The sequence below is a fragment of the Diplodia seriata genome (assembly GCF_021436955.1).
Source record: "Diplodia seriata strain FDS-637 chromosome Unknown scaffold_12, whole genome shotgun sequence".
Classification (NCBI taxonomy): Eukaryota; Fungi; Ascomycota; class Dothideomycetes; order Botryosphaeriales; family Botryosphaeriaceae; genus Diplodia; species Diplodia seriata.
Window position 1 is genome coordinate 301,423 of NW_027117319.1, and position 25,585 is coordinate 327,007.

Consider the following 25,585-nt stretch of genomic DNA (forward strand, 5'->3'; position numbering starts at 1 on the left):
GGACACAAGAGAGGGAGCGGCAACGAGAGCAAGAAAGGAGAAGAAGGGAATAAGCAGAACAGCAGAAGCGTGATGGGCAAGAGCAAGAAAGGAAGCGCCGCGACTACGCTCGTCAGCAGCACCGAGCTCAAGACCGTGCGGCATTTTCCAAGTGGAAGGAACGGAGGCCTCAAGGCGAGGAGAGGCGCCACATAACGGTGTTTCCTGATCCTCCCGCGCGGCCCTGTCTTGAGCCGAGCTGCACGAGGGAGGCGTTGACGTGGTGCAGGCACACCTTGGAACGATTGTATCGCGCGTGCGGTGATGACTATGTCAAGGTTCTAAGAGAGGAGAGAACGTACTGGCATCCAGACAGGTTTGCTCCCTTCAACACTCAGTCGAGAGTCAATATTGAAAGGAAGACGACGATGCTATTTCAGATCATTGAAAATTTGTTGGAGGGGGAGGTCGGTGGGTTCTGAAAATGGAATGTGTTGCATGATGACCAAATACCAGTCTTTGTCGGGAATAATTTGACTTCGATGCTTATGCAGTAATAGACTTCCAACCCTGCCGCAACACAGCGTTGGCCTGCTCTCCACTTTGGTTTGGGGTTGATCAGGCACAAAAGATGAACTCTTTTGCATTGACTAAAGAGATATGTGTGGATAGCTATTATCTGAGAGAGTCCGCCGAGTTCAATTAGCCAACGTCGAGCTGATGTACACAATAATGACTGGAATGGTGAAATGTGATGAGCTTCACTAGTTAGCTGCAAAAGTTTGTTGCTGTAGTATCGAAGATCTACACGGCGTTGCTTTTTGAGTGCTTTAATTCATGCTCTCCATAGCACTCTTTTGCATAGTAGGCCCCATCTGTTCTCTAACTAGCTTAGGACCCTTGAGCATCTTAGAAAATCATAACGTGGAGCAAGAGTCAATAGGCCCTTATACCGTCTTAAGCTTATTTGGATATGGCAACAGATCTTTAGATGCAAGGTAAGCGGAGTGATATCTACTCCAAAATCAATCGTAGTTTATGTATATCTAGCACGAGAGCTACGCCACCATGCCCGACACAGAAGAACGAAGTCCGTCGTCTTACCACTGATGCAAGGTAGAGAGCCAGCTCTCAAGGAAGCTGATGCGCTCTGCCTGCTCAGAAATCGGACCCGCACCCCACTTATCACCCAACCACATAGTCTCCTTCTTTCCCTCTGTCGAGGGCTCCCAGCGCGTCAGATTGCCACCATTCGGGTCACCGGTCTTGATGAAGTTGGCCCAATACCCCGCCATCTTGGTCTCGATCTCATAGTCCTCGGCCGACCACGTAGCATTGTCGTACGCAGCGTACGGAATATTGTTCATCGCGTACCACAGCTCGGCGCCGTGATACGCCCCGGCCTCCTCATTCTCCGGCGGGGCATGGGTGAAGTAGTACGTGTAGACACTGCTCTTCGCGCCGCCCTTCGCCCAGTCGACGCTCCACTGCCACGTGCCCACGCGGCTGAGGTCGCGGAACAGCGCATCGCTGCTCGCGCTTGCCTGCGTCTCGTTGGCGCCCGGATACAAGCCAAAGAACTCGCTCGAGAAGTTCCGGAACATGGCGCCGTAGTCGGTGTTGTAGTCAGCCGCGGACACCGCCGTCGTCGTCGACGCCCCCGACTCGTCCCTGTTGTTGCCGGTCAGGACGGGTATGTCGGCATGGTCGCCCAGCGCGAGCGCGTCGCCGTAGCCGTGCGGGAGCACGTAGCCGTCGACCACGGGCCGCCACACGGGCGGCTCCATGAACGCGGCCGTCACGTTCTCGAACGCGGTGCCGACGAACGTCGTGTCCATCCCGTTGCCCTGCGCGATCAGCGCGTCCATCGACACGTCCCGCAGCTCGTCCACCGACGACACGTTCATCGTCTGCAGAAACTCCACGCCGGCGGCCTCGGCAGCGGTCTTCTCGCGGTAGCTCGTGGCGGCGCCGCCGGTGACGGGATCGTGCGGCCCCCGCGCCCCGCTCTCCGCGATGACGCCGTGCACCAAGCCTCGCGACAGCGGGCTCCACATCATGTCGAGCGCGCTGGCGGAGCCCGCCGACTGCCCGCCGACGGTGACCTGGTTTGGGTTGCCGCCGAAGTTCGCGATGTTGTCGCGCACCCAGCGCAGCGCGGCCTGCTGGTCGAGCAGGCCGTAGTTGCCCGACGCGTTGTGCGCGCCCGCCTCGGCGGAGAGGTCGGGGTGCGCGAGGAAGCCGAAGGCGCCGAGGCGGTAGTTGAGGGTTACCACGACGATGTCTTTGCTCGCGAGGCCGGAGCCGTCGTACGTTTTGACGTCGCCCGAGCCGCCCGAGAAGCGGCCGCCGTAGATCCAGACGTAGACGGGGAGTGAAGCGGATGAGAGGTCGGAGGGAGAGGTGGAGGAAGGGTGCCACACGTTGAGGTAGAGGCAGTCTTCGCTGGTGGTGTTCTTGCCGGTGGAGAAGATGCCGGCTGAGGAGATGGATTGGGCGCATTGGGGCCCGAATTCCGTGGCTTCGAGGACGTCGGTCCAGGGCGAGGGCGCGGAGGGGGCTTTCCACCGGTTGGAGCCGGTTGGGGGTGCGGCGAAGGGGATGCCTTTGTAGACAGTGACGCCGTCCCGGTATTCGGAGCCTGCGCCGCGGACGTAGCCGTGGGTGGTGTTGACCGTGGGGTACTGGGATGCCGTCCGTGGGAGGCTTGCGCCGGCTGCGAGGGCGGGGACTGCAATGAGTCCGGCAAGGAGGGGGAAGAAGCCCATGGTGAAAAGAGTGTTTCTGGCGTCTGGGTTGAAGCGAGCGCGCGTGCGGCGGGCTATGCTGCTACATTCTGCTTGGATGCGAACTCGACTGTGCTCTTATACAATGAGCCTGTCGAAACCTTCTTGCCCGATGGAGAGATGTTTCAATCGTCCACGCAACCAAACACGCAACTTAGACTTGCCTACTTTCAACTCGTGCCACTGGATGCGCAGCGCGGGCACGGAAAAGGGTGTTCGGCCAGCGGTGTCCCATGGAACCGGGCTCTCGGTAAGTCGGGATCAGCTCTTGCCGCGTCATGGTGTCTGTCCACTAGAGGAGACGATGTTTGATTTGAGAGGGGCGGTAGGCGGTTTGTGGACAGCTTATATGTTGGCCGAGGTTTGAGGGCTCGGTGATTCGGCTTTAGTGCCTCTTTGCCGAGCGCCACCCCCAGATACTCCATTGCTGTGCGCCTCCAATCCAGAGTTTCGAGCCGTTTAAGAAGACTTGAATGTACAATGAAGTCTTTGTTTCATCTCCAGTCTGCTCTTATAAAATGCATCTCGCATTTCTTATTATAAGAGAGAAAAGGTACACTCTCTAATGGCCGATAACGCCGAGACTCAGGCATACTCACCGTGAGCTTGAACCTTGCATACATTACCCGAGATACGAAACCGAAACCGAGCTACCTTCTATATGATAAAGCAACTCCCAATCAGTGGGACAATCAGCTTACCTGCAGTAACGGTGTAGTGACTTCCGCCCTCCCCTTAAAGATAGAATAGCATAGTTCGCCAGGTCTGTCCTTAGAAGACCTCCTTAAACTAAGGTTTATAAGGAAATCTCCAGTTTTTAAGTTTTAAGCAGAAATACTCCTCTTTGCTTGCTAACATATTTGTCTTCACTTCGACCGTGTGCCGATGATTCATGGTCGTTCTGGGGAGCCGACGGGACTCTTAAAGTTGGCGGATGGTGTTGCCAAAGCGGATACGGCGGAGTAGTCGTTTACGCAAATGACAACACAGCCGGCGGTTTTGCATGCTCTCCTGTAGGGGTAGGCTTGGCCACATCAGAAGTCTGGGCAAAGAGGGTCACTTCCGTCACGAGCCAATGCAGCAAGGCAAGCAGCACAGCCGCGCCGTCGACCTCAACGTCTCTCGTATCCTCGACGCAACGCAGCTCCGGCGCTACCGCAACAGCAACAGGACAGTCGTCGTCTCCCGCAGCATCGCAGACACAACAGTCGTCAGCTGCGGATCTGTCTGACGGTGCCGTGGCAGGGATTTTGATTGGGTGCATCACCCTTGTTGGGCTCGTTTTCATTGCTGGATGTCTGTATGGCCGAAAGGTGATGAAGAGGAATGGTGAGATGGAGCGTATAGCTGAGTCGCCGGGCATTGCGAAGGCACAGCACAACACCCTGGACCTCCAAGCTGAAGGGCGGCAAGAAGCTCCGGTACTGTCTCCCGCCTACGAGTTGCCAGAAAGAAGACAGGTGCATGAGCTCGGATCCACATGAGCGTATCGTGGTAAATAGTTTCCCGGACTTTTTGAAGCCACAAAAACCCAGGTGAAGATGTACGAAATGGCAGTATGCCGATTCAAGAGTCGGGTGGAAAAGAATCCAAATCTTAGCCGCTCCACACATTTGCCCACGTGCCAGAAAAACGTGGCAGACCCAAGTCGTGGTTAATTGCCTTGTTCCTCTGTTCCTTGCCAGTGTCTCCTGTCATTGGTTCGGAGACTGGCTACCCGCCCGCCTTGACCGTCCACCGCCATTCCCCACCGTCTGTCTGTCCTAGGCCGCGCGCTCGCTCACCTACTTTTGCCATGTCGAAGCTGTGGAATAGGTTGATCCCGGTCCTGCAGCGTGTTCAATAGAAGCTGTTACCCTCTGCTTATCCCTGTAAAAGCCCTGGCAGCATCCTTAGGGATTGAGGCCACCAACAAGCGCATTGGAATATTTTTTTCTTGGCGGATGCGTGGCTGGTGGAACAACGTGTCATTTCTCACGATCAACGTATTTCGAAATTTCAAGCCTGCGTGTCTAGTAACGTAGAATGCTCAGCCTGCAGGTTGCCTTGCAGCGAGTTGTGGCCACCCTTGCGCTCGAGACTCGGTCTGGAAGGCGTTCTGTCAGCAGCTGAAGCTCACTCAGCAATGGGCGGGGCAACGTTGCACCGCATTCCAGACGGTCTAGACTGTATGGATCCGCACGTTTCCACGTGCGTTCCGAGGAGCCACGTGCTTGCTGCTCTCCACCCCACAGGTCAAGTGGCACGGAAGTCCGCCTGCGAGCTGCATGATCCTGCTCACATCTTGGACGTAAGCGAAATTGAGAAAATGCTTCATCAGAGAAATGCGATATATCTGTCCGATTGGTGGCACTAAATAAAAACACTACAAGCTTCTAACGACTTAGCTTATGCTTTAGTTAGGCTACAGCGAGTGCTTACTTCACTACGTCATTCTTATTAAGGGTTAGGGGTGTGTGGGTGTCTTACCGCTCTGGTTGGTTAAGCACCACCAAGGCTGAACATGCAGTCCTTGCTTAGGATGACGTCGATCTCTCAGCAGAGCAAGATCTTCCCTCCCCCCGAAAGACCCCGTAACACACCGTAAGATACTTTCTCCCATACTTTATCGTGTGATCTGCGCGTCACAGAATCCATCACGACCTCTATACTCCACACGCCAAAATAGCCTATTCTTCTGTGAAAGCCCGACCGCCCCGGATTCAACGGTCCATGCAACAAACGAAGGGTTGGTAGCTCCTACTGAAGAAGATACAGGGCGCTCTTTCTGGCCCTTGGCTTGTCCTACACTTGTATTGTACAGCCACAGAATGTCGTCATTATATACCACTACAGTCCCCTCGACTCATGAGTCTAACAACGTCGAGATGTCCGAAGATGCCACAAAAGAGACAGCGGCTCTTTTCGCGCCAGAGGAGCACAGTCAACTAAGATCGACGTCCGTTCTCCAAAAGCTCACCGGGTGGCGGGGAACGCTTGCCTTGAATATTGGCGTCGTAACAGCCGTTCTAATCATCAATGTTGGCATTCTGGTCTGGGCGTCCATGACATTCGACTCTTCCGACGGACAAGCTGTGATGCTCGAAGGCGACTGCCAGACCACGAAGAGAATTGCAACAGTGTCCCATCTCGCTATCAATGTCACTGGAAGCCTCCTGCTGAGTGCCAGCAACTATACCATGCAGGTCCTTCTCTCGCCAACTCGTGATGAGGTTGAAAGAGTTCACAAACGTGGCCAATGGGTGGCTATTGGTATACACTCCTGGAGAAATTTCACATGTGTCGACAGGAAGTGATGTTGGCTCTGGACTGTGCTGGCGCTATCTTCGGTGCCGTTCCATCTCCTGTGAGTCCTGCGGGAAATCTATTAAGGGCCAGTAACTGACTTCCCAGTAGGTACAACTCAGTTGTCTTCTCTTCCGTGACTGCAACTCAATACCACGTGGCCGTTGTGACTCAGGACTTTACTACTAGGGCGCCATTCAGCTCGTCTGCAACAAATTCGGCCATATCTGTCCTTCAGAATAATTCTAAGCTTACCACTATGGGAAATGAAAAATGCATAGCGACCTACAGCTCACAGTTCCAAAGTAAGTACCGCAACGTTCTTCTTATTGCTGATGGAAAGGTTCAAACAAACTCTTCTATTATCTGGGCCAACTTCTCTTCTCCCGAATCCCTGCCGTCGTATTCGTGGATATGTCTCAACAGTATCGATCCCCACTGCAATCCAGACTGCCTGAGAAAGAACGTCACGAAAGGTCAAGACTAGGTTGTCGGAGGGACGACAATCAAGAACTATCTCCTCGAGAAAGCACCGCCGACCAATTATTGCATCAACTTCAATTTTTCCTTGCTCATCACCGTCATAGTTGCAAATGTTGCGAAACTCGTGGCAATGGGCATAACACTCTAGAAGCTCAACACTCCGACACTGGCTACCATCGGTGATGCCGTCTCGTCATTCCTCGAGAGGCGAGATGAATCATTCAAAGGGAGATGTCTGGCGAGCGGCTCGGACTTAAAGACTCTGCTACGAATTGGTGAGTTCCAGATAGAGGGCCGTACACCGGGACCTAGACCATATCGCCCGCAGGACCACCCGACAAGATGGATCTCAGCACATTTTCATCAGGAGTGGAATTATGCGCCATTCATGTCTGTCCCCAAACCTAATTGCATTTACCATGACTGACGAGTATCAACAGACCTCTAGCATACCTCTGTCTGTCCAGTGTGTTTTTCATCTCTTCAGTCAACAGACTAGCAAACACGGGGCTAGATTCATCATGGTCAACCATCAGAGCATTGGGCTTTGGCTCCATCCTTCCCCAGTGCCTCTTGAACGCCTATTCGCGAAGCAACATCGTCTCCCTAGTTGTAATCGCCAACTTGCCGCAGCTTGCTTTGTCCATGACATACCTCCTCCTCAACCGCTACATGTCAGTCATGGCATTTTCTTCCGAATGGGCCTCATACGCCCATGAGCGCAAAGGCCTCCGTGTAACCAGGCCATGTGGCGAGCAGAGAAGCACGTACTACTTACAACTACCGTATAAATTTGTAGTCCCTCTGCTGGGCTTTAGCATCGCGCTGCACTACACCATTTCGCAGAGCCTTTTTGCCGCAAACATCCTCGTCTATTCCGCAGATGGCCGTGGCGAGATCGTCAACAAGATATCGGGTGTCGGTTATTCTCCGTTCGGTATATTTGTCATCACGGTCAGGATACTGATCAAAGGGAGACTGTACATGTAATCAAGATGGACCCGTTGTGACACGCTTTCTACGTAGCTTCTCAACACACCAGTCGAAGTCTGCTTTAATATTAGAAAGGCTTTAAATGCAACATCCTTATCGGTAGGCAATGTGACCATGCGCAGCGAGGCTGAAGCCTTGTAGACGGGCTCGATGCAATTGGCTAGAGATACGAAGCATCACGAGGCTCGGCGCTGACTTGCAGAGAAGGAGGATTAGCGAACCAATCTGCAGCACCTAAGCTTGACACTTCTGGCTGTACCCCTCCAAGATTGGGCCATACGGCAGTGATGCCAAAATTCCTGATCGAATCAGCGGCGTTGGGGGCTGACAGCTCACAGCCACGTTGTCACGCCATGCGACAATCGCGTCATACAGACATGATCAGGCTGAATTGAATTCTTAGCCCCCGCTCGCGGCGGAGGCCGAGGCCGCCTCTGATAAAGATGCGCGTTCGCCCCGCATTCCTTTTGTGCACCCGCTTTCCAACTGTGCAACAGCCTACCAGTTTCCCGTCGTTTTCTCAGCACAAGAGGTTTTTCGTATGCCTCTCTCCTCAATCAGCAATGACTCCGCCTCATCCAGACTCTATTTGTGGGAACTGTCGGAAACTTGGGCTTTTCGACACTGTCCCTTACAAGATCAGACCAGGTTTACGGCGAAGAAGAAATAAGTGGAGCTTTAAAATTGACAAACTGGGAAACATACGGAAGCGCAGAAGCTGCTGCGCAAGCTGCAAGCTAATTTCGGACTACATTGACTTTAACGTCCGAGACAATGCACAGGTCAGAGGCATACCGGCTTGCTACCCGGACCTTGAAAGTGCGAGGGGCACCATGGTAATCCTTTGTGATGGGGCTCCTGAGATCCACACACGGGTTTGGGAGGACTCTGTACCGAACACAGAAGTTCAATTTCAATCTACGGACCTCCGTGGTGCCAACTTCCGGAATGTTCGGAGACGAATCCGTCACTGCGAGTCGAAGCATCATCACAAACATCTTGAGGGGCTTCCAAGATACCAACAGCCAATCAGTCTTACCTTGATTGATGTCGAAGACTACTCACTGCGGAAAGGTACCACAGACTGGAGGTACTTTACCCTGAGCTATGTTTGGGGTGGCAAGACGCCGCTTTCGCCATCAGATATCCCGCGCGCGAATCTGTATGAAGCTGGTTCCCTGAAGCACCCTAAGCTCAAGATTTCATCGACAGTAAGAGACGCCATCGAAGTGACTCGAAAACTGAAAGAGATATATCTTTGGGTAGATGCTCTGTAAGTTCCATGTAAGGACTAGCCCAGGATATCAGCCCGCTATTAACCATCCCACAGGTGTATTGATCAAAACAGCGCCGAGAAACACAGTCAAATTGCAGAAATGGACATCATATTCAGCAAATCAGTAGCAACAATCACAGCCCTGAGTACCAGCGATGCCGATTGCCAACTTCCAGGCCTTCATCCTTTCAGTATCTCTCCAAGCTATTACACCCCGAGAAGAATACGCAAGTCCGTCGTATCAGTTTCCCCAGATCTCTCATGCCCTATTTTCGATACACGGGCCTGGACATACCAAGAGTGTTGGTTGTCAAGGAGACGGATCATCTTCGCACGCAGCGGTGTGTACTTTTGTTGTTCTGATAACGACTTCAAACCACTGCCGTGCGGGCCTTCCGAGTCAGTCACAAGTGACATCAGATACCATACCACCCAACGGCTTAGTTTCCAGGTAGGACTTCTGGAAGAAACGGACCATACACCAAGAACTTGGAGCGAAGGTTTCGCCGCATATGCATCTCTCGTGAAAACCTACACGCAAAGATCCATGACGGATGAAAGAGATGCACTCAATGCCGCTATGGGCTTTCTTGGGGTTCTTAACCATCGTTTTGGTGGTGAGCTACTCTGCGGATTGCCAGAGCCAATGCTCCATGCTGCTTTGCTTTGGGAATGCCTCGTACATCGGAGAAACTGGAACTTTCCAAGCTGGAGCTGGGCAGGGCATAGTTACCACGTGCGTTACGGTCCAACCATCTTTGGCGAGCCTGTACGCGTGGGATGGTTAAAGTCTGAGATTACGGTTCTCAGATCATCTAAAAGAGCAAACGCAACCGCTAGTGGCTCAAACCGAATATCGAATGAGAGTACCACCCTCACCACGAACCTTCTCGCCTTGCGCCTATCGGTTTGGACGGTTCCAGCTCACAGTTTTCGTGTTGAGCCCAAAGGTTGGAAAGGATCTGAAATCGAGTGGATGGTTCACAGCCCTGCTGGAAGTTGTTGCGGCACTATTTCTTTCCCACAGTATGGCCCAGAAGTTTTCGGATATACAGATAGACGCGAATTTATACTCATCGCGAGCGGGAAAGTTCCAACCGACCCTTACAAGGAAGGGGATGAAAATTTGGGGAACGATTGGCATCTTCGACATTTTCTGGTCATTCAGTGGGATGACTCGGGCTCTTTCGCAGAGCGCATTACCGTTGGGTCTATGGATAAAGAAGTATGGGAGAGTCATCATCCAAAGAAGAAGGTGGTTGTTTTGCGCTAATGACACCTAGTCTATTTCTGGTCATGTTGGTTGTGCTTCGCTCTAGAGGATTATTATTACTCTTTTCCCCTTCTTTTCTCTTTCGTCATTGGTCCTGAGGCATGTGAATTCACCAAAATGGCTCTTTGAAGGGTCATAGTCGGCTTGCAAAGCGTCGAGGCTTCTGCATCTGGAAAGTGTACCATATATAGCTTCCCCACTTCAGCACTTGACGTAGACACTAGGACACATATGCGAGGTATTTGCCAATGAGAATCTTTCTTTACCCCTTTCTCGGCAGCTCGTTCAAGCGAGGTGAAGTAACATTATAGAAATATGTATCATAGCCTGGTGAAGCAAGACACCCCCCCCCCCCCATTTCTTTCCCAAAGACAGCCAGAAAGAAGATAACATTTGCGATCTCATTATCCCCACCTCGACCCCCACAGGCAACCTCCACGAAAGAACAAAACAAAAGCCGAACACCAAAACGGGTATCCCATCCCATCCCATCCCATCCCACGCCCCGACCCAACCCCTCTTTCACTCCTCCAACCCATACATCCCCTCCAGCGTCCTCCACGCCCACTCCGCGACCCCATCCAACCTCCTCGTATCCCTCAACCACCCCACCATCACGACGACACTCTCCTCCACCCTCCCCTCCCCCAACCGCTCCTCACAAAGCGCCATGAGCACCTTATTCGCGCGCACAACCCTCAACACGAGCAAAAACATCAAAAAGCTCTGACTCCACGCAAACATATTCGGAATCAACCTCTTCTTCCCCGCAACCGGCTCATACGCGACAGGCCACTGCAGCATAGCGTCCACAGCGCCAACAAAACCGTCAAGCACGGCGGCGGGGCCGAGCGCCAGCGCCCCGGGGGGCGCGTGCAGCGCGCGCCACAGGTACGGCCGCAGGATGGTGAAGCGCGCGTAGTAGTACCGGCAGCGCAGCTGGGCCAGCAGGATGTCGACGTGGACGGGGGAAGGCGCGGTTGATGACGCGGTCGCCGCTTCGGTGTCCGCGGCGACGGACGCGTAGGACGCGCGCGCGCTGTCGTCCCAGCGTAGCTCTGGGGGCAGCATTGTGCGCCACCCGTCGAGTTGGTGGAGGAGCTCGGCGATGACGAGGGTTTGGTCGGCGATGGTGGCGCCGTCGGTGCGGGTTTTGCCTGCTGAGAGGGGTTAACGGGCTGGGATTGAGGGGAAGGGGGGAGTGCGGGGGCTCACGGCCGTAGAGCTCGTCGAAGGCGCGGTGGATTAGCCGGCGGAGCGAGACCATGCTGAGGAAGCTGTAGCGGTATTTCTTTTCGATGGCTGGGTCGCCTTCGAAGTCGCGGTGGTCGTCGAAGTCGGGGAGGGCGATGAAGTCTTGGAAGCCGACTGCGTCGCTTCGAGGGAGGTTCAGATCTAGGTAGTACCAGCTGGTGTGCGTCAGTACAGCTGGTGGATAGGCGGGATGCGGTTTTCTCGTACGATTCGATGACGTTGCACGTCCAGTAGACTCGTCGGATCATGTCGATCCCGTGGGAGTCCCAAGCACGCTCGATTCTGGCGAAAACGCTTAGTAAAGTATCGGGTATAAGAAGCATACTCGACCCACCGCAAAACCGACTTCAGAGATTCCGCGGCTGTCATGGTCAAACGCCAGTGCTCCTAGACAACCGGTCAGCCTCGGCCAGGTTTTTGCACCGAAAAGGGCCTCACGAGGTGTTTCGAACAGGACTCGTAAAAGATGCTAGCAGGCATCAGCACATGAGCTCTCTCAGGAGCTTCACGGAGATACTCACGCCATCAAAATCATTGCCTGGGCATTTTCCAGCGTACACGAGCCCAGCACAAACCCGGCCCTCCCCCTCGCCTCGTTGAAGATGCCCAATGCCGGCGGTCGTTCAGCCGTGCCCCCACGGATCCCGCTCCCTTCTGCAAGCGGCTTCCCGTCCACGCCCTCGCAGGCCAGCGCCCCCAGCGCGAACACCAACAGCGCCAGAAGACTCTCCAGGCACCCCTCCGCAAAGCCATGTCTCTGGACGACGGGCAGCGCGCCATGAATAAAACTCTCGCGGTCGAGGACAGGGTAGATCAAGTTGTAGGACGCGAAGTAGGCGCGGGCGTAGCGGTCCATGATGGCGGGCGTAAGGGACGGGAAGACGATGCGGGACTGCTCGCGGTCGGCGCGGACGACGTGCACGTTGGAGCCGGACAGGAACGAGTCGCACGGCAGGGCGCCGGCGGGGCCGCTCAGCATCTCGTGGCGCAGCAGCCAGCCCGAGCCCTCGGCCAGGATGCCCTGCAGGTCGGCCGTGGCGGCGCCGTCGCCGTTGACCAGCAGCGCCTTCACTGCCGGCCACGGGAACACCGACAACGCGCCGCGCAGCTCCGACTCGTCGGGCGCGTGGGACGGCCGCCGATATTGCTGCTGCCGCTGGATGCCCGCCGCCGCGTCCACGAGCATGGGGTCCGGCACCGTCAGCGTCTCGCTGGCTTCGTTCCACGGCGGCGACTGCTGCGCCTCCAGGATGCGGTCGAGCTTGCCGTCGATGCGCTGCACCGCGGCCAGCAGCGTTTCGGCGGTCTTGTCTTTCCTGTGCGTGCGTGGGGTGCAGGGCCCAGCTGGTCAATATGTGTTTCTGTGCCCGCTCTTTTCCATGCTCTTACTTGCGCGCTCTCCTCCGTCCCTGCTCTGGCGCACTGGCCGAGGCAGTAGGAGCAAGATTCGGTCAGGATAGGAGTGTCATGCAACTCTCGTGACTCTCGCGTCGCACTCACTTGGTCGGCCGCGGCTCGCGGTACACGCACCGCAGATCCAGCCGTTCGCACAGCCCGCATCGCGGCCGGGTTTCGCTGCAGCGGGTTTTGCGGGCGCGGCACGTCTCGCAGGCCTGGGCGGCAATGGGGTTGCGGCGGGCGCGGGTGGGGTGGTGGTGGTGGCCGGATGCCGATGCGGCTCTTCCGCCATGGTCAGCTGACTCGGCTGAGGAGACGGTGTCTTGCGACGGTTGGCGCATTGTGGCCATGGCTTGTTGGAGCGGATGCAGGGAACGGGCGGCCAGGCGGAACGGCCACGGCCCTGCTTTTGTAGCTTGGGCCCTTGCGAACTGGCTGCCGGAGTCGACTCCGCGATGGCGATCGGCCAGCTCCACAAACACGTCTTGGGCTGGCGACGCTCATTGGCGCCTGGAGCGAAGGGCGGATGTCATTGGACGTAAGGGTATCGGACGAAGCAGACTAGGTGTCTCGTCATCGCTGCACTGTGATGGCGCGGCGGGACTAGGAAACCGTCCCGCTCCCACTCTAACGGATCCCATCCCAGCCTCGATCGCGGTTCCTTTCACCTTCGAAGGGGGCTAGTGTCGCGAAACGGGCTTCATGTAGCGGAGGGCGCAATACCACGTGCAAGCGTGCACCAAAGTTGACGTTCCGCCGCTGTTTAACCTCAACCCAACTGTACTCCCCTAGCGATGCGGTTCAAGATCCTATGCCGGCGTCACCACCCAACTCCGCTCAGAGTGCCCCGGTAGTTGTGCGTCTGCGGAAATCAAATATAGTTTTACATGCCATACGAGACTACTCGACACGTCAGTACCTCAACAATGAAATCTCAAACAGTGACGTGCCTTGGTAAGACATGCTAATGGTCGTCTTGATATGACGTTGGGTACGGCCGCTCCAGCCCGTGTGGACAACAGCCTGCCAAGACAGCAGAGCCATGAGCGAGGGTTTCGGGGGCGTAGGTGCAGAGCCCAAGTCTTATTCCGTTCATCTGAACTTGCGGGTCCTGCAGGGCTCATGATACGGCTATAGGATGCGGTGCATTTTGACTCCCTTTACTACTGCAGCTGGAAACCTTCTACGCGGTAGACTTTACCCAAAAGTCTTAGCGTAGTGCTGGCCTTCCGTCCGTGCAGCAACGCTCGGCCCGAGCAGAGTAATGGTGCTTATCTGCCATTGGCCTCCCCGCAACCCCGGATTCCTAATGCTGACACTCTATCCGGACCTTCACCTATATAGCCATGGAGACACCTACCCACTCACTATCCCCCACACGCTCCGTCATCTTGATACGCTGATGTATTACTCTTCGACGATTTCTGACATTGTCGGCTTCCGCATCCTGCTACGATGTTTTGGTCGATTGCCAACTAATGCGATATGTCTGCAGGGGCCCAAACATCATTGTCAGCTCGACCTTCCTCTCCATGACGGAAGGGATCACCCCATCTCGCACCTTCTGCTTCTATGCCGCTTTGTGTTTTCTCGGCTGGGCCTTCGTCATCTTTTGCTTCCCGGAGGCCGCAAATATGACCCTGGAGGAAGGTCGTGTTTTGTTTGAGCACTGTTTTGGCGTACGGTATGCGGAAGAGTGGGGGAAGCAACAGAGCGTAGACGTAAAGCAGGCAAATGCAAATACGAAAGCTTAGAAAGCTTGCACATCTTCCGAAATGGATGTGATTGTCTCTTTGTACTGTAAGCTTGGATGAAGCTGAGGTGTAAGGAAACCGGCTGGAGCTTGACCTTTCCAAAGAATGGGCTATGAGTGTAGTAATTATTCAGCTCAAACATCAGTAGCAATATAATTACTCATTACGGTTAGAATTGCATCACCGCTCTATGGCCCATATCAGTATTTTCACTTCCGGGCTGGATTTTTCAATTCGATTACTCGCTCCCTACTACAGCCTCTGGTGCCAGCAAACCTCCGCTCGTTCAGTCAATTCAGAGGACTTTCTTGCCAACTGCAGTTCTCATGTTTTCTGCTGCATCAATAGTGGTCCTTCTGGACAGTTATTGTAGTGTGTGTTTTCTCGCCCTATCCGCTCCCTCGGCTCTACCGAGCAGACTTTCACAGATTAACGAGTTCTCTCTAGCTAATCTGTCGTCATGGGGGCCAGGTTCTCTCACGAGAGATGGCCCATAACATGGAAGTATGATCGCAGGGTTGATCATGTCCTTCAATCTCAGCTATTCAAAATGGACACACGGCGTTCGCTGTTAAACGCACGGCGCAGAGAACATCCACTACGACGTTATCCAGTCAGCATCCCAAAGAACAACTGGGATGAACCCGGACTTGGGAAATGTCATTCTGCCCACAGCTATCACGAATCATATCTATCCTAAAACTAAGAATCGTCACTCTGGCAAAATCACAGCTCACAGCTGTAAGCTCTGCATGCATTATCTCAGGCTTGAACTATTTGTCTCGTGACCGTGATGAACGGACTCGGACGGTGACCGAGGCTCCGGAAAGCCGGCCGGGTATCCGATGGTGTTCTGGATCTGGTCAGCACGCTGAATCTAGACTCCCTGTTGAATAGTGGCGCGAGCTGTGGTGTGGAGAACTCTTTTGGGGAAATGTTGGCCTCGTTGACCGACTGGTCAAGACAGGGTTATCGCCGCCCACGATTCCAGTGGACATCCCGATGCAGTCGGTAGAGAGGAAAAAGGCGTAACACAGCCAATCGGTTGCAAGTTCAGGATTCAGAAGGGATACAGCGCAGCATGATCAAGGCAGCAGAGTGACAAATCGGCAGCTGTTAATGCCGCGCGATGGCAATGCAAAGGAAGAATCGCATCAATCGCATCGTCGGCGACGAACAAAGTTACAGACAACGCAGTCCAGTACCGGATGGCGACGGATTGTTGCTCTCTTGTGTTGATGATGACCGGACGGACGGTGGGGTGTTGGCCGAGCCCGAAATAGGTAGGGCTAGCCACAATAGGAAATTCACGTGGGACTTGGCCCCAATCACGTCGACCCCACTCGTCCCGACCACCAATCAGCCGGCTTGAGCCGCACCACGGCAACCGCGGACGGAGTTTTTCGCTTGGGCCACTACGGCAGCCACAATCAGATGTCGGATCGATGTTGCTGTCCGCTGCAACCTCGAATTTCCTGCCGAACCCCGCGAAACACCGCACTCACGCGACCATTGCGACCTTGACCACTTCAGTCACTTGCTAACGGTGTTGGGTTGTATTCCACCGGCAGCGTTGGATCTTCTCCACCTCCGTGTTTCATCCTGCACTCCATCTGCAGAACCCACGCGTCATTATAAGGCTACGTGGTGCTTCCCACCCATCCAACCACTCATCTTCACCTCTACTATCATCGTCATCATCACCATCACACATGTTCGCCACACTGCTCGCCTCAGTGAGAGCCTTCCTGCTCCCCGTCTACCGCACCCTCCCCACCCAGCGCCGCGTCTTCAACGCCCACCGCGCCCTCCCGCGCATCATCACCATCCGCTGAGCCAATGTGCATCTTCTGCCCGGACCAAGACGACCTCGACTACCTCGAGGTCGCCACCGACTCCCCGCCATGGCCGACACCCAACCGCCTCATCGACCAGCTCCCCAGCCCCCCCTCACCTTCCGAAATCCAACTCCTCGTCCTCGGCCTGCCCCGCACGGGGCTCACCTCGCTCCGCCACGCCCTCACCTTGCTCGACTACACCTGCTACTCGCCCGCGACTCTCGACGCGCACCCCTCGCACTACGCATACTGGGAAGAAGCGCTGCGAGCGCGATACCTCGACGACGGGCCATTGTTCACACACACGGAATACGCCAAGCTCCTCGCGGGCCACACGGCCTGCATCGACGCGCCCAGCGCCTTCCTCGCGAGCGACCTGATCGCGGCGTTCCCGCGCGCCAAGGTCGTGCTGACGCGCTGCGACGCCGACGCGTGGGCGCGCTACACGCTGCACCACCACCAGATGGTGGACTCGTCGCTGGACTGGCGCAGCTTCGACTGGGTGCCGCGGAGTCCGTGGGACCTCGCGCGGACGGCGGGCCCGTGGATCAAGTTTCGACGGTTCGAGCGCTTTTTGCGGCCGCTCCTGGCGCCGAGGGGGGAGCGCGAGGCGTTCTTGGATCATTATGAAGAGGTGAGGGAGATGGTGCCTGCGGAGAGGCTGTTGGAGTTTAGTGTGAGTGAGGGATGGGGCCCGTTGTGTGAGTTCTTGGGGAGGAAGGTGCCGGTGGAGCCGTTTCCGCATGTTGGGGCGGCGGCGGGTGCGGGGGGTGGGGAGTATGCGTTGGGCCGGTGGTGGAGGGCTGTTGGGTCTACGGTCCGGCAGGCTGTTCTGAAGCCTGTTGGTGCTGCTGCGGCTGGCGCGGCTTGGTGGATGAGAGGGGGGAGTCCTTGGGTTTTCTTTCACTGATTTTGCTGGATTGCGCTTTGATATCATGGGTGGGGTTTGGGATTAAAGGGTATACGGCACGGGGATCGGAGATCTGGATGGACCGGAGTTTACGCATGCTCATTGTTCATATGGTAGTGGTGGTCGGGACAGCCGATTTGAATTCTACAGTTATTCATCTTATATTTTGTCGCAGTTGCTTGCTCTGAAATCGAACTTGAAAAGACTTAGACTGCGTAAATCAATCTAGCTTGCCCTCAATACTTGTACTGGTTTCCACGCACTGATAACATCCATGTAAATAATTCGGGGACGAACATGTCAAAACGCGGATTTTGTTTGTTGCATCATGCCTCCGTGTAGACCTCGTTGAAGCCTGAGAACAAAACATCCCCTTCCCCGCCCCCTCCCACAAAAAAAAAAAAAAAAAAGGAAATGACAAATAGAGTCATCTATGGCTTTCCTTAGCGAATGCAATGCTTAGAACAATGTAAGTGGCAGAACCTGACTGTCAAATCCAGCATGTGCGCGGTGCTGACATATTACTCCGAACAAGGATGTTCAGCATTTTGATATTTCCAACCCCGACGCAAAAACCGCGTTTGACTGCCGGAGAAAACGGAGATATGGTAAAGACCGCTCGAGATACTCCTCAACGGATTTCTGGCAAGGATAGTGAGCACTAAAGCCAACAGGTACCGTAGCCGTGGGATCCGTAGATCCTGCAACCGCATCCTTCCCGCTCCTCGGCTGCAAGGCTGCGATACCACCTTTCTAGGCGAGGTTCTGGAAGGATGGAACATAAGCCGAAGGATCGCAAATACGGACACCTAGCAGCAGCCAGGCAGAATCCGCCCCGCTGCACCAACATGGGGCCGATCCGTCTTGGCGGTAGACGCACGAAGAGCGGAACGATTTCGCCGCTTATCTACAGCCATTTACCGGCTTGGTCAGAGATAAGGTGATTATCCGTCCACTTGCACCGGCTCGGTTGACGGATTGGGAAACTGGCTGCGGTGCCACGATTTGCTGTGCTAGGGTATTGGGTGCACAACTTGATGGCCGTAGATACCAAGGTCAACGTGTCGTGGGCACAGGCTAAAACCTATACAAAGTTGTGCAGTGCTTGCAGGCCGTCAATATGGGATGTACTATTGTCCTAAATGGCTCAAGCTGATCAAGAAAGTGAGAGTGATAAATGCACGGCGAGGAAAGTACGGTAAAATATTGCTAACTAGTGGAAGTAAGAGTAAGCCACGAAAGACAGTATAATAAAACAGGAAAGTATGGTATTGGTATTGCCTCGACAAGATTCCTTCTGCTACGACCGAACGCCATGTCTAGAGTTTTTGCATATTCACAATCCCAGATAATAATAAGACCCAAACCCGTAACCTCATAAAAGCAGCCAGCATGCCGCACAAGTCTCCAATACTCACTGCCCATCCGCAGACGTCCAACCACCGACCGAAAAGCCTTAGAGAGAGAGAGAGAGAGCGAGAGTGTGAGAGGGAGAGAGGGAGAGAGGGAGAAGCCGATTAACGACTCGGCCCGCTCCCAGCCAGATCAACGCTCGACATGCTCTCCTGCACCTTCGCCCTAACCCTCTCCATCTCAAGCGTCTCATCATTTGCCGTCTTTCCCGCCTTCCCCGGCTTCGCCTCCGCCCAGCGCCCCGCGAACGCCAGACCGGGGTGAAAGACGGTGAGAACGAGCACGGCACCGATGATCATGGGGCCCTCGAAGATCATGAACATCAGCTCGTCGTTGGCGAGCTCGCCGTTGAAGCCTTCCTTCAGCTCCAAGACGCGGAAGACGCAGCGGATGAAGATGAGGACGGTTGCGGCGGCGATGGCTGGTGAGATGGTCGTTAGCAAACGTCACGTCGTGCTACTCAGATTCGCAACAAAAGTGGAACGAGGGATGGGAGAGGGACAACAAACTCACCAAACATGAACGCCTTGAACGCGAACCGCCTCCTGAGCGCGGCAAACCCGACATCCAACTCCCCAGCATGCCTCCGCACGCGGAACCCGTACTCGATGCACAGTGCCATGAAGATCGCCAAGCTTGCGACCTGCGATGACAGACCCGCAATCATGATGTCGATGCCCATCTGGTTCTTGTCGGGCTCGTCGCGGTCGGCGGTCGCCGTGATGGCGCCGCCGGCCGCTTGTAGGACGAGCGAGAGCAGATCGCAGAGGACGAAGATGATGGTGTAGGTCTTGGGTGCAAAGCGAGAGATGTTCGGTGAGTAAGCGACGATGATGCGGCCGAGGCAGATATAGATGGCGGCGCTGAGGAAGGCGGGGCCGATGGTGAGGCAGATAAGTTGGCTAGTGCGTTTGCGGTTAGCACTGGCGTAAACGGGAGGAGAGAGAGAAGGCTTACATGAGGAACGGGTTGAAGGTGAATGGGTTGTAGTGCATCTGCAGTCTGCCAACGTAGCCGACAATCTCAAGCACGGTGCCGCCGAACATGCCGACCAGAAACGACCATGTCTTGTAGCGGATGGCAAGACCGACTTGGAGAATCAGAAGCACACCGAGGATGGCTAGGTAGGCGAGGTTTCCGGCGAATGTGGGGACGTATGTGAAGTGTGCCAGGTCGAGAGGGCAAGTGTCCAGCGTGCAGTAATCACCCGGGTCGAAGTTGGGGTCACTCATGTTGACACCGGGGATGGTGAAGTTGGATTGAGTCATGATGGGCGAGTGAAAAAGAGAGGGGCCTGAAATGGTCCTGGGTACGGTGTTGATGCTGTTCCGCTAGCTTTGCTGGTTTCCGATTTTTTGGTGATGGGAAGGGAAAGAAGTGATTGCCAGATGGAGTAAGAGGCTCGGAGACTGAAGCTGGCGGGAGCGAGTGGTGATATTGGATGAGTAAAACACCAGGCAGACAGCGACGGGTAGGATTGTTATACGAAAAACGTCGCATGGCTGGTATCAACTGCCAAGAAAGGTGAGGGTTGCGAAAAAGGAAGTGCGGCTGTGTTTGCACATGCGTAGACACGGTCGGACACGGAGCTTGGCGCTGACCCACTCCGACCGATAGGGTTTTGTGGGGGTCGAGCTTTACAGCGCGTCCGCTCCGTCGACAGACGCGGTAATCAGAGGGCTGTGTAGAGCAAAAGCAGCGAAAGCGAGTGACACTAGTCCGCTACGGCTTGCAGCTGGGGCGCAATTGTCGAACGGTCGGACACAGCTGCCTGGCTGCTTGTCTTGCCCGTCTCTTGGCGTCGGTCCGCTCTCGCATCCGCGCTCGCACTCGCCAGCCAGTGCCTTTGCCGACCGCCAGAAAACACGGCCCGATCCGTCGCATTCTTTTTTAGTTTCAGCCACCAGGTCCACCACCCGTTCAGAGTGGATTGCGGGCGTTCGTACAGCGCAGATCTCGCAGTTCATGCGGAGACCTACGCGTAAAGAAGCTGTAGAGTGTCTTCCGTCGCTGGGAGGGCGACGCAAACCTTCTCTTTGCTGCGCCCCCGCCCCGCCGCGCCAAGCCAAGCGCCCGCCCGCCTTGAAACCCAACACTGCACTAGTCATCTACTTGCAATCGGAGTCGGACTCGGAGTAGGAGTAGCATGCACGATGACGTCCCGAGCAGCGATCAGAACAACAAATAAAGAAACCCTCTGCGCCGCGCTGCGCCCGCCAAAGCTTGTCGCTCCTGTCGCTTCGCCCAGAAACGCCCGCCAGTCCACACGCCCTGTTGCTCCCCACACGCCCACACCATCACCAACGGGAAGTCGATCGCCACTCCGCGCCGCAACGCAACTGTGCCGCTTTCCCGCTCCACCAATTGCACGCTCCACGGACAACCCTCCCACCTTTCTCCGCTCCGCTCGCTCCGCCCGTGCCAGTTTCAGCAGCGGCGGTGGTTTTCCACACCTCGCCTACCGCCGCCGTTCCCGCAGCGAAGAAGCAATGGAGCCAACGACCGGAAGCATTGGCATCAACAACGAAACACTAGGTAATTTCGCAGCCTCCTACAGACATGCGCGCGATGAGCATGACGAACCGCGCAAGGGGGGCAGTCGGTAGTGGGGAACGGACTTTCTTTGCATCAATTGTTTCCCTAATTGCCTTGCCACGAGAAGAGGAAGTTTGATTTCCCCCTTCCGTCTTTTGAATTCGTTCCCGGTTCGTCCTTCGACTTTCCCGCATGTCTGCCGCCCACGCATACGCCCGCCCTCCTTTTCTTTGGGGGGGACATACCAGCAGCGCTCCAGTGTGCCCGCCCACCCGCCACTATCGCAGCGAAAGTTGAGTTCTCCCCCCATAACCGACAGCCGACAACCGCCATGCCAATCGGTCCGAGTCAAGCAAAGTGAAAAAAACAAAAAAACAAAAAAAGAAACAAGGCAACCGCGCGCATGTAGTGATCATCTTCCATTGCACGCACACGCTACTACATCACGGCCACAAAAAGATGCCAAGCTCTCCAGCCGCTTTACGTGCACCTATTTACGTACGTATGTACGGGCAAGCTGAGCCAAGGCGAATGTAACAAGCACGTGCATGAGTTGGAGGCGCGGGCTTCCTTGCCAAACGACCGGCTACCTATTCAGAGGTTGGCTGGTTGACTGACTGACGACTTATGTCACTCGCCGCTGGCGGAGCGAATGCGCCAAGAACAAGAAGAAGAGTTGTGCAGGGGGTGATCGGCGGGGCTGGCAATTTTTTTTTCTTCTCCCCCCTCCTCCACCGCTTTCCCGGTGCCGATCGAGTTTTCCCACCTCTCGATTGCACAGCGCGAACGGTCGCAGGAACGGAATTCCCGGGCGGAAGGGAAACGCCGAGGCACGAGTGGAAAAAAAGCAAAAAGCAAACGAGAGTGAGCGCGAGGGAAATCCGACAAGAGACGGACGGCCGGTCTGGCCGTGTGGGGGTTGGTTGGTTGGTTGGTCATCTACCTACCACCTGGAAAAGAGGAAGAACGGAAAACCGGGATACCGGAAGAACCCGCGTCGATAAGCGAAGCGAACGGAGGAATGTTTTCCTTCGCTTGGCTGCCCGGTTGAATGGGTGGGTGCGGCCGGGGTCCACTGCGTGTAAGCAAATCATTCTGTCGTATGGTGCTGTGGTGCCATCTCTTTCTTCAGCCTCCCCCCGTCTCTTCTTTCCGTCTTGAGCGAGGAATTTTCGAACCTGCAATTGAACGCAAAGCGACTTTGCGATTCTCCATCTCCATATGCAAGAGCTCTGTAGATGAACAATAACGCGACCGCCAGGTTCTGTTCAAACAAGCGAAATAAGCCAAAATAAACAATGTATAAACAAGCGCACCACTCCACCAATCTACAACTCATCGCTGTATGTATGTACCACCCACCAAGAGCTCATCATCATCATACATCAACACATTATATACGCAACGCCATCGCACACCTCCCACAAGACCTCACGCCTGCCATGCATCCCGATTTCCCAAACCCCACAAATCCCCAGCCTTTTATGTACCCACCGCGGATATGTCACGCGTCTTCCCGGCCGCGCGTCATGATCTGACCGCCCCCAAAAACACCAAAAAACTCCACACAAAAGGAAAAAAATTTCAGATTAGCCAATCAGTCCCGCCATTGGCATGGGGGTACAGCCAATCGCCATTGCCTCCGCATCCGTGCGCGCCGGAACCAGTGCCGTTGCCCTCGCCCATCAAGAAATCGAGCGGGAAATCAGGCAACAGCGACTGCTGCGAGGCAGCAGCAGCATCATCCGACGATGGGGGCGGAAACGACATGGCCCCCAAGGGGTGATGGTGGTGCGATGACTGCTGGTGGTGCCGGTCGGCTGCGGCTGCGGATGGCGTGAAGTCCATGCTCATTGGCAGCGGCTCTGCTACTACGTGGGACGATGGCTGCAAGTAAGACGACGAACTGGTCGACGATGAAGACGGATGCGGCTGATGATGACCCGTCGGTGGCTGCTGCGGGAGGGGGCTATGGCTGCGGCTGCGGCTGCGGCAATGGCTGACATTGCTGCTGCTTCGGGTCCGGTTCAGCTGCTGCAGCTGCTCTCGTCGCGCAGGCGCCGAGAGCACTTCAAACCACTGCTGAATGCGGCGGATGCGCTGTTCGTACTGCGCGAAGACGTTTGCATTTGCACCCGACTCGCCCTGCTGCGGCGCATCCGTTTGGTTGTTGTTCGTCGCACCGCCCAGAGCTCCAACGCGCTGCGCAATTGCCCGCAGTGCATTCGAGATGCTAAGTGCGGCCCGGAGCTGGCTCATGGTCGACACGGCCTGCTTCTGTTGATCGGTCACGACATTGCTGCTACCGACGGTAGTGGATGCGACGGCCAACCGCGCAGCAACGGTAAGTCCGAAGCTAAGCTGGATCCATTCGGAGTTGTTGAAGGCCGTCTCGGCGCGGACGGGCAGAGTGAGGTACGCGTCCAGCAGGGATCTGCCGGCGGACAGGCCCGCGCAAAGCACCTCCAAGTGCAGCGGGCTACCGGCGGATGAGGAAGGTGTTCCAGAAGAAGAAGAGGAAGGAGCGGCCAAGAGGTCCCAATCGACTAGAGCGGCTTGGCAGAGGAAGAGTTCCGCTGTGTGGAACTGCATGAGTAGGGATGCTGTTGGCCCCCAACGCACGTCAGCCAATGGAAAACGAGACCCGAGTGGCAAGGTAACATGCAATAAAGGCATGCAGGTACTGGGGTTCACTAAAAGACGCAGAGAATAGGTTGGAACTTACTGCTTTCGCTCAGTTCAAAGGGTAGGCTTGCCCTAAGAGCGCCCAATTCGGCTTGCACGGCATAGATGGCCGCATTGGTAGCCGCCTCGTCATCAACCATGGGCTGATTTTGCTGCTGGCTAGTCATGAAGTCGATGCTCTCCATGATATGCTGCAACCGCACCATGTAGTAGAGGTACTTGTCAGTAGGTGCTTCGGCTCGGGTGGCCAGCGACAGGCAGCACTCGGCCATATAATCGGTATACGGAATCGTGTTTAGCTTCTGAAGAAGATTCGCTATTCTGCAGGGTGTCAATGTGATGCATCGAGAGAGATGAATGGATGGCTCACGTTGACGACAGATAGAAACACCCGGCGGCGGCGCGCTGCTCATCCGCGGACCGCGAAGGCTGGGCGGATTCGGTGAGGTGGTTGCGGTGGCCGCCCGCATAGGTCTTCCGGGCGGCAATGGGCTCACGGTCGAGACGCAGGTCTATGACAATGCTCACGGCAAGCTGGAGGTATTGCGAGTACAGGCGAGGACGGGTGTGGTAGTGGCTCCTACACTCACGTCAGAACTTGCAAGTGATGGGGAGGATGGGAGACGACGCACCATGCCAGATAGACCAACAGTCCCTGCAACACTTCGAAGGTGAGAGTGCCACTGGCGAGGATGCGCTCGTTGACGGCCTGCTTGAGGAGGTGGCCGAGCTGGCGCTGGACGGGCATGTCGTCAAACGAGGCGGCGGCGAGGACGGCCAGGAACAAGAACGGCTTCTCATACCGCAGCTGCGCAACCGAAACGTGGGCGGGCAACACGACGAAGGGGAAGTGCGGCGTCAATCGCGTCTTGAAGATGTTGACGAGGACTTCGGCCTGCTGCATGGACAACAGGCCTTGGTCAATTGCATCGTCATCGGGGTCGGCGGCTGGTGCGGGCTGCGGCTCGGGCGACAGTGAGTTGCCGGAGGACGAGGCGGTGCGGCCGCTGCCGAGCAGTTCGCGCACTTGGGCCTCGAGGGCTTCAATGCGGCTGTAGTGGGGTGAGTCGGGAAGGTGGCAGGCATTGGCGGGTGCACTGACCTGTCGCGCATCTGCGAGTTGTAGCGGCGGGTAGACGGACGGAAGACGCACTGCTTGCGCAGACGGTGACAGCGGTCGCAGGCGTCATTGCTCTGAGTGCGATCGCAGCGGATCTTGGCTCGAAAGCAATTCTGGCAGGTCTTGGTCAAGGACATGGCGGGCTGCATGGATGCAGTGGAACGCAGAACACAGGGTGGAGATGAGGTCGGGATTGATCGTCTTGCAACCGGGGTCGCGGGTTCCTCAAGTACTCAGGCGGCCCTCAGGCGACGACGGCCGCGCAGCTGGTCGTGCTGGGGGGGTACAAAATAGAACAGCATGCCTGGAGTCGCGCATGGTGCCAAGAAGTGAGTCGATGGGGGCTGAGCGTGGGCGGGTGTGGGTGGACGGGTGCGGGCGGGAGCGACGAGGGAGGATTGGTTGCCTGCGCGGGTGGGCCGCTGGGAGGGCAGGCGCCACCAGATGGTTCAGGCAAGCGCCCGATGGGTCCGGCCGCCGCTGCGGTTGGAGCTTGAAGGATCCGCTGCTTGGCGCCAAGAGCGGCCCTGAATCGCACCCATTCTGCCGGGTCACTTGAGTGGAATTTAGTCGTGCGATGAGACAATCTGCATGCCATAGCCC

The 25,585-nt window shown here is 55.8% G+C and overlaps 4 protein-coding genes across 4 annotated transcripts; all 4 read right to left on the bottom strand.

The window, feature by feature from the left end:
* Positions 1–1,079: 1,079 nt before the first annotated feature.
* On the bottom strand, positions 1,080–2,747 carry SLS55_010237 (uncharacterized protein; the record flags this gene model as incomplete). Its single annotated transcript, XM_066781626.1, has 1 exon — positions 1,080–2,747. The coding sequence occupies one exon, from the start codon at positions 2,745–2,747 to the stop codon at positions 1,080–1,082; it is 1,668 nt and encodes a 555-aa protein (XP_066627909.1).
* An 8,106-nt stretch (positions 2,748–10,853) lies between these two features.
* SLS55_010238 (uncharacterized protein) lies at positions 10,854–13,077 on the bottom strand (the record flags this gene model as incomplete). The annotated part of the gene is made up of 4 exons (XM_066781627.1): positions 10,854–10,870; positions 11,291–11,484; positions 11,851–12,645; positions 13,031–13,077. 4 exons carry the CDS (start codon positions 13,075–13,077, stop codon positions 10,854–10,856), a joined length of 1,053 nt encoding a protein of 350 aa, XP_066627910.1.
* A 5,669-nt stretch (positions 13,078–18,746) lies between these two features.
* On the bottom strand, positions 18,747–19,910 carry RSB1_2 (phospholipid-translocating ATPase rsb1; the record flags this gene model as incomplete). Its single annotated transcript, XM_066781628.1, has 3 exons — positions 18,747–19,063; positions 19,156–19,544; positions 19,600–19,910. The coding sequence occupies 3 exons, from the start codon at positions 19,908–19,910 to the stop codon at positions 18,747–18,749; spliced, it is 1,017 nt and encodes a 338-aa protein (XP_066627911.1).
* A 3,960-nt stretch (positions 19,911–23,870) lies between these two features.
* Positions 23,871–25,119, bottom strand: SLS55_010240 (uncharacterized protein; the record flags this gene model as incomplete). Its single annotated transcript, XM_066781629.1, has 4 exons — positions 23,871–24,178; positions 24,369–24,442; positions 24,495–24,914; positions 24,965–25,119. The coding sequence occupies 4 exons, from the start codon at positions 25,117–25,119 to the stop codon at positions 23,871–23,873; spliced, it is 957 nt and encodes a 318-aa protein (XP_066627912.1).
* Between the last annotated feature and the right edge of the window lie 466 nt (positions 25,120–25,585).